The sequence below is a fragment of the Conger conger genome, chromosome 8 (genome assembly GCF_963514075.1).
Source record: "Conger conger chromosome 8, fConCon1.1, whole genome shotgun sequence".
Classification (NCBI taxonomy): Eukaryota; Metazoa; Chordata; class Actinopteri; order Anguilliformes; family Congridae; genus Conger; species Conger conger.
The window spans coordinates 60,872,453-60,887,361 of NC_083767.1; the positions used below are offsets into that span (position 1 = coordinate 60,872,453).

The 14,909-nt window shown below is 44.7% G+C and overlaps 2 protein-coding genes across 2 annotated transcripts; one reads left to right on the forward strand and one right to left on the reverse strand.

Moving 5' to 3' along the window:
• The first annotated feature begins 5,680 nt into the window (after positions 1-5,680).
• Positions 5,681-9,199, forward strand: LOC133134548 (GTPase IMAP family member 3-like). Its single transcript, XM_061250748.1, has 3 exons — positions 5,681-5,975; positions 6,902-7,546; positions 9,195-9,199. Exons 1-3 carry the CDS (start codon positions 5,681-5,683, stop codon positions 9,197-9,199), a joined length of 945 nt encoding a protein of 314 aa, XP_061106732.1.
• A 1,961-nt stretch (positions 9,200-11,160) lies between these two features.
• On the reverse strand, positions 11,161-14,342 carry LOC133134549 (zinc-binding protein A33-like). Its single transcript, XM_061250749.1, has 6 exons — positions 13,935-14,342; positions 13,293-13,388; positions 12,923-13,153; positions 12,706-12,728; positions 12,502-12,620; positions 11,161-11,717 (listed from the first exon to the last, which is right to left on the reverse strand). Exons 1-6 carry the CDS (start codon positions 14,340-14,342, stop codon positions 11,161-11,163), a joined length of 1,434 nt encoding a protein of 477 aa, XP_061106733.1.
• Positions 14,343-14,909: the final 567 nt, after the last annotated feature.

Sequence of the window (14,909 nt, forward strand, 5' to 3'; positions counted from 1 at the left end):
TTATTTTATTTCATGGATTAGAAGTGAGGAAGCATCTGTAGCTTTGTGTGGAAGAGTCTACAACAGCAGCGATGTTCAGCAGGAAAAAGACTGGAGAGGGAGAGCGGGAAAAAGAGATGGAGCGAGAGAAGAAAACGAGTGTGCCAACACCAGCGCCATCTCCTGGTGAGACTCCATATTTGGGTGCATATTCTGGACATTTCCTTGTGAATAGTGATATATATACTGTTATTGTACAACTGATATCTATTCAACCTGCTATATACAGGTGGTGGGCTGGAGTCAGTGGGCTACATTGTGAAAGTGGCATCGAAAGCAGAGTTAAAAAATGAATACAGAACATAAGGCTCCATACGTACATGCACACACGTTCATGTTTAAATACAATAGCAATATAATAGAAATATAAGCTTTTTTTTTTAAAGTGTTCCATGTGGGTAAATGACTTGGAGCTCAGACTGGCGCTGAAGCTCCATCACAGAATGGGAACCAGCTGTCCCCCTCTCTCCTGCAGGTGGCGTGAGACCAGCATCAGGGGCAGAGGAGGGGCAGACCCCTCTTCCTGGAGCCCCGTGTCCCTCAGAGCTCCGATTGGTGCTGCTGGGGAGGAAGGGGGCGGGGAAAAGCTCTGCGGGAAATGCCATCCTGGGCATCAGCGAGGGGGGGTTCATACATATGTGCAGCATCCATGTGTGTTCTGCCGTATGATTTGTATAATACTTTTGGGGAGCTGGAGGGACACATTTGCATGGGTCCAAATAGACTGAATTCACGCTGGTTATGTCTCTTTCTCACAGGCGATGGGAGCCATGTCACCTGGAGAGAGGAGGTACAGGCGCGCTGGCCCACAGGGCGTGGTCGTGGCCTCCCGGACCTACGGCTGGTGCTGCTGGGGGAGCGGGAGACCGGGAAAAGCTTGGCGGGAAACGCCATCTTGGGAGGGGCTCCGTTCCTGGCCGGCAGGGTTACGGAGGAGTGCACCAGCTCGCAGGGGTAGGTGGGGGCAGACGGGTCACCGTGGTGGACACGCCCGGCTGGGAGAGCAAGCGGACCCCCGAGAGGGTCCGGCACGAGATTGGGAGGAGCGTGACACTGTGCCCGCCAGGGCCCCACGCCCTGCTGCTGGTGGTGGGCGTGGACTCGGACGTCACTGTGCAGGCCGCGGTGGAGCACATGGGGGTGCTGGGTGAGGAGGCCTGGAGGTACGCCCTCATCCTGTTTACGGGCGGAGACAAGCTGAGGCGTGGCGCCACCATCCAGCAGCACGTCCACAGTTCGGCCAAAGCCCACCAGCTCGTGGAGAGGTGCGAGGGCAGGTACCACGTCATCAGCGGCGCGGAGCCGGTGAACACGCAGGTCACAGAGCTGCTGGAGAAGGTGGAGGACCTCGTGGCGGGAAACGGCGGGCAGCCGTTCACGCCGCTGACGCAGGAAATAAGAGAGCTGATGGGACAGAAGGAGGAGAGAGGGAAGAGTGAGACGGAAACGAAAGCAAAGAAGGAGAGAAGCAGGATGAGTTTTGAGAGGAAACCCAAGGAAAGGGAAAGAATGGAGGGGAAGCCGGAGGCGGGGAGGCAGGAACAGGAGGACAGAAGGCAGACAGAGATGAGGAAGCTCCTAGACAAAAGAGTAAAGGAAATGAAAGAGAAAAACGACAGAATCACAGCAATTCTTGACCAGGAGTACAAGCTTAGAGAGGGGGATATGAAGCTAAAGATGCAAGACAAAGAGCGGGAGATCAAAGCCCTGATGGAGAAGAATGAAGAAAGAGAAATTAGAATACTGACCGCAGAGAGAGAGATGCACCTTGACAGGAGGATGTGGGAAAAGATGCACCAACAGAGCGCAAAAGAAAGGGAGGAGCTGGAGAAAAGTGCTGAGGAAGAAAAGAAGAAGAACAGTGAGCTGATGGAAAGAACAGCGCCGATGGAAAAAGAAGCAGACGAGTCGAGAAGGTTATGCCAGAGTCTTGTTAAAACAGAGGAAGAATTGAGAAAGATCATTCAAAATAAAACTACAGAAATGGAGGAGCTGAATCGACTGAATGAAGAGAAAAAGACAGAGCTCAACGACCTGGCGATGGAATTCCACAAACGTGGAGAGGAGATGGAGAACCTGGAGGAGAAGAAGAAAGAGAGAGACTTAATGTTGGATAAAATGAAAGAGTTTTATGAAGAGCAGAGGATGAAAAGAGAAGCTGAGATCAAAGCAAACATGCAGAAGTGTGACCTGGAAATAGGGGAATTAAAACGCAGGAATCTGGAAAAAAAGACAGAATTGTGTGACTTGGATCAAATGTATGAGGACAAAGAGAGGGAGGTGGAAGAACTACAGCACACAATTCAGGTGGCAGAGCAAACCACTGAAGTTCTGAAGCAGGATTTTGAGAAGAAACAGCGACAGAGAGAAGAGGTGTGGAGAGTGGAAACTGAGAAGATGAAAAAGCAGATAGAGGAGATAAAAGAGATAGAGAAGAATAGAAATGGACAAGAGAAAGAGATTGGAGAGCAGAGGGAATACTATGAGAAATTAAAAAGCGTTCACACAGAAAATGAGGGGAAACTAAGAGAGCAGGAAAAAGAGATCAGAAAGATGGAGTTAGCATTCAGGAAAAAAGATAGAGAGATGGAAAACGTAAAACAGCAATATGAAGAGGAACTGAGGAGGATACAGATGGAGATGAAACTAAAGGATGCAGAGAGAGAGGGAGGCAGAGAGAAGCACACAGGCTTTGGCAGAAAGAGAAGCACAACTTAAGCTGAAGGACAGAAGGATTCCAAAGCTGATGCATCAAGCACAAGAAAATGCAGGGGCAACAGAAAAGAGACTGAAGGATGAACAGAGGAAGAGAGTGGAGCAGGCAGAAGAGAAAATCAGGGAGAAGGAGAAGGAGGTAGAAGAGATGAGAGAGAGGTATGAACACAGTGAAAGGCAAAGAGCAAAACTAGAGGTCATGATTAAGGAGCTAAGGACTGATACCGCAGAACTGATGGAGAAATTTCACATTGCTGTGGAAGAGAGGGACGAGATTAAACAGCAACATGGAGAGAAAGAACTACAGAGAGAGGAAGAGATGGAGGGAGTGGTCAGAGAAAAAGACAAGGAGATAAAAGACATGAAGATGGAACTGAATGAATTACAGAAGAAAAATGATGAGAAAGAGAGAGAACTGAGATGCATCATCAAGGAAAAAGAGGAAGAAATAACAGCTTCTCTGCAAGAATATGAGGAAGAGCTAAAGCAGAGGGAAGAGGAATGGAGAGATAAACACGAGAAGATGCAGAAGGAGATGGAGGGTACAAAATATATGGATGAGGAGAAAAGGCAGATGAGAGAGGCAGAGGTAGAGTCAGTCCTGGAGGTGAAAGAAAAGGTGATTTCTGAATTAAAACAAAGGTATGATGAGCTGGAGAGAAATTTGGTTTGCCTCAGAGAGAGTTATGAGACACTGAGCCTGGAGAGAGATGAGATAAAAGAAAAGTGTGAGGACTACAGGAAAGAAAATGAAGAGCACAGAAAGAGGGCTGAGACAAGAGAAATGGAGATCAGAGAAATGGAGCAGAGAAACAACATGCAGAAGAGAGGTGCTGAAGAAATAGATGAAATAAATGAGAAGAAAGACAAAGAGATGGAATATAAGAAAGAGCAATATGAAGAGGAACTGAGGAGGATACAGATGGAGATGAAACTAAAGGATGCAGAGAGAGAGAGGGAGGCAGAGAGAAACACACAGGCTTTGTCCGAAAGAGAAGCACAACTTGAGCTGAAGGACAGAAGGATTTCAGAGCTGATGCATCAAGCACAAGAAAATGCAGGGGCAACAGAAAAGAGACTGAAGGATGAACAGAGGAAGAGAGTGGAGCAGGCAGAAGAGAAAATCAGGGAGAAGGAGAAGGAGGTAGAAGAGATAAGAGAGAGGTATGAACACAGTGAAAGGCAAACAGCAAAACTAGAGGTCATGATTAAGCAGCTAAGGACTGATACCGCAGAACTGGTGGAGAGAATTCACATTATTGTGAAGGAGAGGGATGAGATTATACAGCAACGTGGAGAGAAAGAACTACAGAGAGAGGAAGAGATGGAGGGAGTGGTCCGAGAAAAAGACAAGGAGATAAAAGACATGAAGATGGAACTGAATGAATTACAGAAGAAACAATATGAGAAAGAGAGAGAAGTGGATGAACTGAGACAACGCTGAAGAAAGGGAAGAGAAAATATCAGCTTCTCTGCAGGAATATGAGGAAGAGCTAAAGCAGAGGGAAGAGGAATGGAGAGATAAATATGAGAAGATGCAGAAGGAGATGGAGGGTACAAAACAGATGGATGAGGAGAAAAGGCAGATGAGAGAGGCAGAGGTAGAGTCAGTCCTGGAGGTGAAAGAAAAGGTGATTTCTGAATTAAAACAAAGGTATGATGAGCTGGAGAGAAACTTGGTTTGCCTCAGAGAGAGTTATGAGGCACTGAGCATGGAGAGATATGGAGCGATTGAGGAGATAAAAGAAAAGTGTGAGGACTACAGGAAAGAAAATGAAGAACTGAGAACCAGGGCCGAGATGAATGAGACAAAGATTGCAGAACTGAGGATTCATTATGAGGAGATCAGGAGAAATATGCAGACAGAATATGAGAGGAAACAGAGTGAGCGAGAAGCAGGGATTAGAGAGCTGGAAGGGGCGCTCAGAGAAAAAGACAAAGCAATGGAACAGATCAAGAGGGAACGGAAGAGAGAGGGGGATGAAATTAGAGGGACAATCGAGGAAAGAGATGAAGAGATACAAAAACTGAGCGAAGACACGTGGAAAGAAAAATATGAAAAAATGGAGAGAGAGACGAAGGACAAGAAACAGATTCATGAGGAGAAATTGAAGGCGATAGAGACAGAGATGGAGGTAAAAGAGAGATGCGTTAATGAACTGAAAAAGAAGCACGATTGCAGTGAGAAACGATTGGTTTCCATCACAGAGAAGTATGAAGACAGTCAGGAGCAAGTAGAGGAACTGAAGGGACTGATCTCTCAAAGAGAGGCTGAGTTAGAGGAGATCAGAAAGAGCTGTAAGGAATACAAGAAGGAACTAGAAGAGCTGCAAGAGGCCATTTCTGAAAAAGAGAGGGAAGTTGACAGGAAAAATCTGAATTGTCCAGAGGAGTTGAAGAACAAGGAAGGGATAATACCATGGACAGAGGGTGAAGACGATAACGGGGCAGGGAGAGATAGACAACTTCTAGAGGAAGGAACAAGAGAGAGGCAAATGGAGAGTAAACTCATTCCCCAGCCAAAGGAAAAAGAATCCAGAGAGAAGGAACTACTTTCTAAAGGAGAAACAAGAAACAGAGAGCAAAAGCTGATGGTGACTGTTTCAGAGAGGGAGGCTGTGATTCAGGAATTTAAAAGGACTTTTGAAAAGAAAGAGCAGGAGATTAAGGAGCTGGTAAAAACCCATGAAATGGAGTTAAACAGCTCAAAGGGACCGAGGATCAGCTCAAAGAGCTACAACTGAGGTACACAGAAAAAGAAAGGAAACTGTTAGACTTGGAAAAAATGTACAAAAAGGCAAAAAAGGGACCAGTGGAATTCTGTACAGTGGATCCGGAAAACGGGGTGGACAACAGAGAGAGAGAAAAAGACAGGAAAGAAACACGCGTGGAAGGGGCAGCAGGGGTGCAAAAAGAGAAGCAGGGGATGAGGGAAGATGATCCCATTGTGAGTGAAGGACGAGGTTATGCCCTGAAAGAGGCGAATGGAGGGCAGGAGGAAGAGCTCCACAAGCCCAAACAGAAGAAAGAGAGACACGGAGCGAGGGAATGGTCAGAAAGGAAGAATCTCAAACTTTGCAGCAACAGTGAGAGCCTCAATGACCTTTTGCCTGAGTTTATGGACAGAAGCTTCCAGAACCGGGTGAAGGAGATGAGAGGGAGAGGGGAACTGAATGTGCCTAAACCATGTCAAAGACTGGACTCCCATAAACCAGCTGCAGGTTAGTCTCTCTCATACACTGCTCGTATGGTACTTTTTAGCTTCAGATGTGAATAACTATTGTTAATACGAGGTGTGGCTATAATGAGATTGATTACACGTCTCAGCAGCCTCAAACTAATGAATTACGTTGTACAGTTGCACAACATTTGAACCCTATATAAGCCCAGCCTTGGTTCTTTTTGCTTCATCATTCTTGTTTTTACAGGTGGGTTTCTAACTCTTGTGAAGTGTACTCTGTAGCGCTATGAATCTGGTTGCGAAGCTCATCTGGGGAAAAATCCAACGGAGACCCTCACGCTGAAAGAAAGGTCTGGGGAGCACCGTGCCCCTTTCTGAGGGGAACGGGCGGTGCAGAGAGGGGCGGGATGACGCGTAGGATGATCCGAAAACCCGCACGACGCTCAGATCTGACGCCGACCTCCAGAGGGCCAAGGACCTGGCGCGGACGCTTCACACGCTGACAATCGGAGCGATCGCCGAGGAACCGGGATTAAGATTAAAGAGTCTGTGAGGACCACCTTGGGGGAAATCTGGCCATGGGGAAAGGCGTTCGCAAAGGAGGTGCCCAAGTTGCTTGACGAGGACCACGAGACTCGTCCCTCTCTGAACCGCTTGTGCCAATGGCACGGGCACAGGGCATAGTCTGCTTCCTGTGCACTCCGTTCAACAGTTAGAAACCCACCTGTGAAAACAAGAATAATACGTAAAAAAGAACCCAGACAGGGCTTGTATAATGTTTAGATATTGCGCAACTCTATAATGAAATTAATTAGTTTGAGGTTGCTGAGTTGTGTAAGCCTCTGGTTTATATTTTGCCCCATCTGTTACAGTTAAAGCCCCTCCATGAGGAGGAACAACAATAATGACAGCTGCTCATTATATCAAGTACACAACCTCACAATTTGCCTTTTCTTGTTGTTTCAGTGATCGCTGAAGGGAGCCCTGCACAGCCTCCCAGTACAGTTTCCCCAACATTCCCGCTGTCTCCTCAGTCTCCCAGTCAAATCCGTACCGCATTCCCACCATTCCCAGAGTGTCCCGGTCCATCTGAGCTCAGGCTCGTCCTGCTGGGAGAGAGCTGGGCCTCCAACAGCTCGGCTGGAAACAGCATCTTGGGTGGACAGGAGGCCCAGACAGAGAGAGGCACAGTGAGGCGAGGGCAGGCAGCCGGGCGGCGGGTCGCTCTGGTGGAAGTGACAGGGCCCAAGTGGTACCTTGGGGACGGGGCCGCAGGTCACGCCCTGCAGAGGGCAGCTCTGTGCCCCCCAGGGCCCCACGCCTTCCTCCTGGTCGTCCCCGCGTATCTCTCTTTCACAGCCGGCTACGGCCGGGCGGTAAGGCTCAACATGGCCGCCTTCGGCACGCGGGTGTGGAGGCACACGCTGGTGCTCTTCACCTGGGCGGAGGCTTTGGGGGAGAGCGTCGAGCGGCACATTCTGAGGAGCCAGGGCCTCCGCAGGCTGGTGCACAGGTGCGGGAACAGGTACCACGCCCTACACAGCCGGAGGAATGCCCGTCACGTCTCCCAGCTGCTGGAGAAGGTGGAGGAGATGGTGGCGTCAAACCAGGGCAGGTTCTACAGCTGCGGGGAAGAGGAGGAAGAGGAGGAAGAGGGGGAAGAGGAGGAGGATGAGGAGGCCGAAGGACGAGCTGAGAGAGAGAAGTGCACAGAGGCAGGCTGGAGAGAGAGGAAGGAATAGAGCAGGAGAATAGGGGGAGAAAAGAAAAACAAAGATGAGGAAGAAACAAACGAATGCAGGAAGATTGTGGAGAACCAAACACAAGTGAGGAACCAGAGACCACACTGCTCTTTATAATGAACTGTTATTGACACATGCAATGTGTTAAAAGTTAAAAGGATCTCAGCTGACTTCAACCTCTTTTTCCCAGACCTGTTTTCAGTACTATTTAATAAAGCTGTTCCACTGTGTGGCAACACATTGCATGGTTGGCTGAATTTGACGGGCACATGTGTACCATCAAGACCAAAGCATGAGAGCCTAAGAAATACATGAGAAAGTATGTCTGGTAAACACAAAAAGCTAAAAGCTAAAAGATACATACATTTACATGCTCTAATATTCATTGCACCAAATCAGAATCTGCTTGGGACAACAATTATTGTATACAGTTCATCCACAATGTTCACCACTCGAAAAAAGTTTGTGTGGCTACATTACATTACATTATTGGCATTTGGCAGATGCTCTTATCCAGAGTGATGCACAGTTCATTAGACTCAGCAGGAGACAATCGTCCCCTGGAGCAATGCAGGGCTAAGGGCCCAACAGCAATGCAGATCTTATTGTGGCTACACCAGGATTTGAACCACTGACCTTGCCTGTCCCAGTCATTTACCTTAACCACTATGCTACAGGCCCCCTGCTATCTGAAAGCAGTGACATTCTGCAAGTGTTTTTCCAAGATGAGGCACAAGTGTCCTTTTACTTATCCAAAATCTATCCAAATGGCATATTTTGGATAATGTTGTGAACAAGTTCTCTCCACCTTCTTCTTGACTCAAAATGACTTATTTTGCACAGATAACAGAAGGAAATCAATAATATGTTTAGTCTGTCTGTCTCAGGTGCAGCACAACAAGGATGTTCAATTTGTTTGCCACAACATGTAAATCATGAATGAAGTAAAACAATCTCATCTTGAATCCAACTGCTGAAAACTTTATTGTTGCATAGAGATAACATAAAAAATGTGTTGCTGTTCTTTTATTTGCATATAAGAGACATTAAAAGTAGTTTTTCTATTTTTTCTATGCATGATCAGCCCTATACATGCACATCTGTGTTCATCTTTGCAGTTCCATGCAGCATTGATAAGTCAGTACTCGATGATGATGATAGGCTAATTAATAATATGCCTCATAATAATAATAACAACAATAATAATAATAATAATAATAATAATAATAATATCAGCTAATTCCAACCGATATAGTGATTATTATTATGATTATCATTATTTTTATTGTTATTGTTATTATTATTATTATTATTATTATTATTATTATTATTATTATGCATTTGGATCTCTTTTTTTCATTCTTCGTCGTCCCAGGACTGTACGACCAAAGGGAGGCGCCCGGGAGGCATCCTGATCAGATGCCCGAACCACCTCAATTGGCTCCTTTGGACCAAAGGAGCAGCGGCTCTAATCCGAGCTCCCTCCGGATGTCCGAGCTCCTCACCCTATCTCTAAGGCTGAGCCCGGCCACCCTAGGGAGGAAGCCGCTTGTATACGCGATCTCGTTCTTTCGGTCACTACCCAAAGCTTGTGACCATAGGTGAGGGTTGGGACGTAGATCGACCAGTAAATCGGCTCAGCTCCCTCTTCACCACAACGGTCCGGTGCAACGCCCGCATTACTGCTGATGCTGCACCGATCCGCCTGTCGATCTCACGCTCCCTTGTACCCTCACTCCTGAACAAGACCCTGAGATACTTGAACTCCTTCACTTGGGGCAAAGTGAAGTCTATCCTATCCTTGATATGGAAATGTAATAGTTCTTTATCAAACATGAATTTTGTCATTTAATATGGGCCCAAGTTTTTCAGATGAAATTCAGCTAGACATATCAGGAGCGCTGCCTAAATTGCCTGAATTATGAAAGTATGGTATCGAACAAAATCTTAATACATGCAGATGTAAATCTATTGATGTAAGCATTATTGTACTAAATTAATTAGACCTTCAGTGTGTATCTCTTATATTAGTTGCTTATAATAACAACAACAACAACAATAATAATAATAATAATAATAATAATAATAATTAGGATAATACGAGGACAACTCCTATACGACAAATAATAATAATAATAATAATAAAAATAATAATCATAATCATAATCATAATCATAATCATAATCATAATAATAATAATCATAATAATAATGCATTTTATTCTTATTTAAGAGTACTTTTCAGCAATCTCAAATTGCTTTGCAGTGAGTGGGATAAAAAAATATCTTGACTATCCATGTAAGTTTCAACTGCCAGTTTTACACATTCCTGAGAGAAATAGCAGTGGATAGAGTGCACAGTCCTAGCCTAGCAGAGTGCTTGTAGTCTGATCACTGGGAGGATGAAAGTTGAGCAGTTGGTCCAAACAATCTCTAAAGCTATTTACTGCACACACACGGTTGAAGACTTAAATGAAAGAAGAGGCTTGTACCATTCCATACGATTTGAGACAGAATCAATTTATGTTTATGCATGTACATACAGTGTGCCCAAATACGAAGAAATTACAAAACAAAAATAAAAATTAGATCAAGCCTTATGTTTTTATAGTTTTACACTGAATATCTAGTGTCTATAGTGGACTTGTTTCCCATACATCATCATTACATCCTACGTTCAATATAAACATATCATGCACATATGAAAAGAGTTTGTGACCAATGGCAGGTGTGCAGGTAAAGCTACTGAAGGCTCAGATGTAAATCCTACAGCATGGTACTGACAGGGTGAATTTATTCTTCACTGCATCTGCAAAGTACAATCTGAAAAGAGCCCAGACTCTAATTAAAGCTTGTACACGCTCTCATGAATCCAGTTCAACAGGAATGACATCGATCAGGTATAAAAGCATTTGATTTACCCACAAGAGCGCATCTGTTTTATGTATAAACACTTCATAAAATACAGTTCTAATGCTTCAAAACAGAACCCAAAACATACAGCCTGCACACACATGACCAAAAATGCATGTACAGTTGAGTAACTCAACAAAATAATTGGTGATGAAAAGAAAATGAATGAATTTAAATTATTGAAATGGATTTCACCTACAGTACCCTATAAGTGTGAAAGCACTTGGTCCTTTGCAGTTTCCAAAGTTTAGATGAATAAGAAATTACATTAACAGGGAACAATAGTCTCCTTTACAGCATAAAACGCACCAGGTAAAAGCAAATAAGCACATTGTCATTACTCCCTTGTGACAGACACCCCCCTTTGTGCTAGATGTGTGTTCCTGTCTAGACACTGAGAGTGTACCTCTGTGTGTTTATCTTCCATTGGGTACTGGTACACCATCAACCCCCCCCGATCATCTCCAGCATGTGTCCCAAAGCTCAAGTCAACAGCCAGGCATGCTGAGGCAGATCAGACACATCCTAAATCTCTGACAGCATTTCTAGTTTCATTTTTACACAAACACCTTCACTGGGATGACGTCACTGTTACTGAGACTTTCACTGGGCAGATTGTCAGGGGCTCATCGTTCCTGCCATCATCTCTCAAACAGGGAGAGAAGAATGGGAACACCCTCTCAGTAAATGTGTGTTTAAAAGTGTAAATGAGTGACATGTCACTGGAGTTGAAGAAGGACACCTCCCCCCTGTCATAGTCCAGCTGCACCCTGATGCTCTGGGGTTTCCTCTCCAGTGTGAGGTCAGTAACTCCTGCTGCTCTGTACTTATCACCATTCCTTAGCATTATGACCCAGCATCCATCCTCTGGGCTGTATATTATATCTCCCTTCCTGTTGATGGACTCTTTCACCACTCCTATAATCCACTCACGTTTATTCCCAACCTTCACCTCCCAGCTGTGTTTCCCTGAGGTGAACCCCTCAGATCCCAGCACAATTACAAAGCGGTTAAATCTCTCTGGGTTGTCAGGATAGTTCTGTGCTGTATCTGTGTGTCTCACAGTGGTCAGATCATCAGAGAGAGAGAGAGTGGCCTTTGCAGTGTTGGGGTCCATCATCACAGGAGCTGAAATATGAAGAAGAGAGATTTTTAAACGATGGGAAGAAGAGGTACAGGAGAGAACACACACACCTGGTGGAGGAGTGGGCGTTGCGCCTCCTACCGTTGCTGTCAGGGGAGGTGTAACTGGCAGCATGAAATATCCCGGCCGGGGCCCTGGCCAACTACACCACCAAAAGAGACTGAGGGAGCTTTCTTTTAAGACCGTCGCTCCTTTAAGGCAGTCGTGTTAGTGTTTGTCTTGTCTTGTTACTTGTTTGGTGAGTGAAGGAATTTCCACAATCACAGTATTTATTATTTGAATATTTTATCTACAATGTGTTGTTTTTACAATTATTTGTAACCGGCTAAATGCAAAGCCCTTTGAGCTACATTTTCTGTATGCTTTACAAATTAAGCTTATTGTTATTATTATTAGTATTATTATTATGATTATTATTATTATTATTATTCCCGATTACCTGTCCACACCCCCCACACCCCCACCCTGCCCTCTCCACACTGCTCTGGATACCTGTCCACTCCCCCCCACACCAACCACACCCCTACCCTGCCTTCTCCACACTGATCTGGTTACCTGTCCACTCCCCCCACACCCCACACCCAATCCTGCCCTCTCCACACTGCTCTGGTTGTTAGGACTTTGACCCTTTGGAATCTACCACAAAACTGCCTTGCCTGTATTGCCTTGATTGCCGTGCACTGAACTATTTCTGTGGCACTTGAATTGAAGCTTGTTTTTTATTATATCTTGAAAAACCTGATTTCAGCATCTGGCCCAGATACTCACTGTACTGCACCATCCCCAGCATCTTCTCCCAGACTCTGAACGTCAGGTTGCCCAGGTGTTTGGCCACGTCTATCAGCGCCCCTGAGAGCAGCTCTGGGTCCTGCAGTGTGCACTGGGCTCTGTAACGACAGGCAGGAGTCAGTCAGCATCGGGAACTGAAGAGACTTAAACACACAAGATGAAATGAGCTGAGAGTCCACATACCTTTCCTTGATGTTGTTGTAGCTCTGAAAAAAACACACAATAAGAGCATCATTGTGAGTGTATAAATGTATTCAGTCCATTCCATTATGAGAAACAATAGGTGAGAAACAGCAGGAGCCATGTTAATGAAAGTGAAGAGGATGATAACAGTCACACACATGGCATTACTTTACTGAGGTTAATCGGTATAAACTCGGTGAGTAAATGAAGCTCCTACCTTTAAAAAGGAGGCGTGTTCGGTCTCCATGGCCATCTCTAGAGCTGTGATTTTGTCTGTAAGGGTGGAGATGTCTCCACTGATGTGTTCTAGCTTCTCCTCCATTATCCGACTCTTCTGCTCCTCTTCCTCTTTCAGTGCAGCTAGTCTGGCCTCCTCTTCCTCATGCAGGAACTGGTGGAGCTTCTCAAACTCCACCTTTATCTGCCTCTCAGTGTGCTGGGCTTGACTCTGCGATTAAACCACCATTTTAAACCTGAATAGTGTAATTACGCTTTGTTATTTATGTATGGCAGTTGGTGTGTTTGTTATCCATGTCACACACAACATTCATCCAAAATATGACATATTTACTAATTGTGTTACTCACCCTGATGTGTTCTGCTGTCTTCTTACGTCCGTGTTCAACCTCAGTAAACTTCTTCAGTTTTTCTTTTACAAGATTAAGTGCAGGCTTGAGTTCCTCCTGGAGTGATATGAATCAATTAAGACTTATTCTCACAAATAGCACAGTATTACCCCTGCTACACTAGTGATGGTCCGTATAATTTTGTAACTGTAAGTACGTGGGAAATGTAGTATGGAAAATACTACACTCGAGGAAAGATCATTGAAATATTCTTATAGAGCGTCATAACACAATATGTTATTGTGCATTTTCAGCACAATTAAACCAATAAAATATTTCAGCAAAATAGGATAATAATACTGGGCTGTACATACATATAATTTACAGCCAACTGTAAGGAATGTTGAAGCGTTCATAGAACCAGCTTGATTTATTGTGTTCGATATTAACACATCCATTTTGAGAGAGTATATACAGCTCTGTCTCCACTGGTGATTCACTGGTGATTTCTGCACTTCCTGGTTTTTGCACAGTTCTCCCCTCAGGCAGATAACAGTTTATATGGCAGTAGTCTCTAAAATACTGGCTGTTTTGATGCTTTAAAACAAGACTTTCAGATTCAATGCTGACTTGAATTTTTAATTTTGATTGAAAAAAGAATACCTTCAGCTCCAGAGCGGCCTCTTCCACTGGACAGACCGGGTGGTTTCTGTGTTTTCTTGAAGTATGACAGATGAAACAGAGAAGCTCTTTGTCATGTTCACAGAATAAAACAAGTTTCTCTCCATGAAGACTACAGCGAGCCTCAGTCTTGTCTGTAGTTTCTCTCTCAGTCTTCTGCTTTAAGTAAGACTCCACAATGTTTTTTAAGGTCAGGTTTAGAGGAAGATCATCCATAGAGGCCTTTCTCCTGCAGATGGGACACTCTCGAGAGCCCTTCTCTTCCCAGCACTGCTGCAGACACACTCTACAGAAGCTGTGGCTGCATTTCAGAACAACAGGCTCTTTAAAAATGTCACAACATACAGAGCAACAGAGATCGCTCTCAGGAATCATTGCTTTAGCCTCCATGTTACATCTCTCGGTCTCTCGGTCTGATACTTTCACTTCTGCTGAACCTGGGACAGAACACACCCAACAAGCTTCAAAACAGGAAAAAGCAGGAACAGCAACTGCAGATCAGGCTTGTAGTTCTCAGTCAGCGGGAGATTCTTGACTGGGTTTGTTCTCTCTCTCTTACGGAGATGGTCACGTGCCTGAACTGGATTGGATTTACAGGATGCAGTAATGTACCACTGGATCCATTCATGTATCATGTATGAAAATTAATTAAATGAGATAATTTGGAACAGCGAGGCCAATTCCTTTCTATTACACTGAATACATTTGGGGTTGAGATAAAAAGATGAACACGAGACAAGAGCTCATAATTTCTTCTTTTATTTCCTCGTATTTACGCCTAGATGTGCTAAACTACTTAAAACATAGCACCTTTGGTGTCAGACCACCCAATTTCTAGGTGAGCAAAAGTATTGGTACAGAGAGTATTTAAGTAAATAATACTTGATATTTTGTAGCACATCCCTTGCTTGCAATAACTGCATCAAGCCTGTGACCCATGGACATCATCAAACTGTT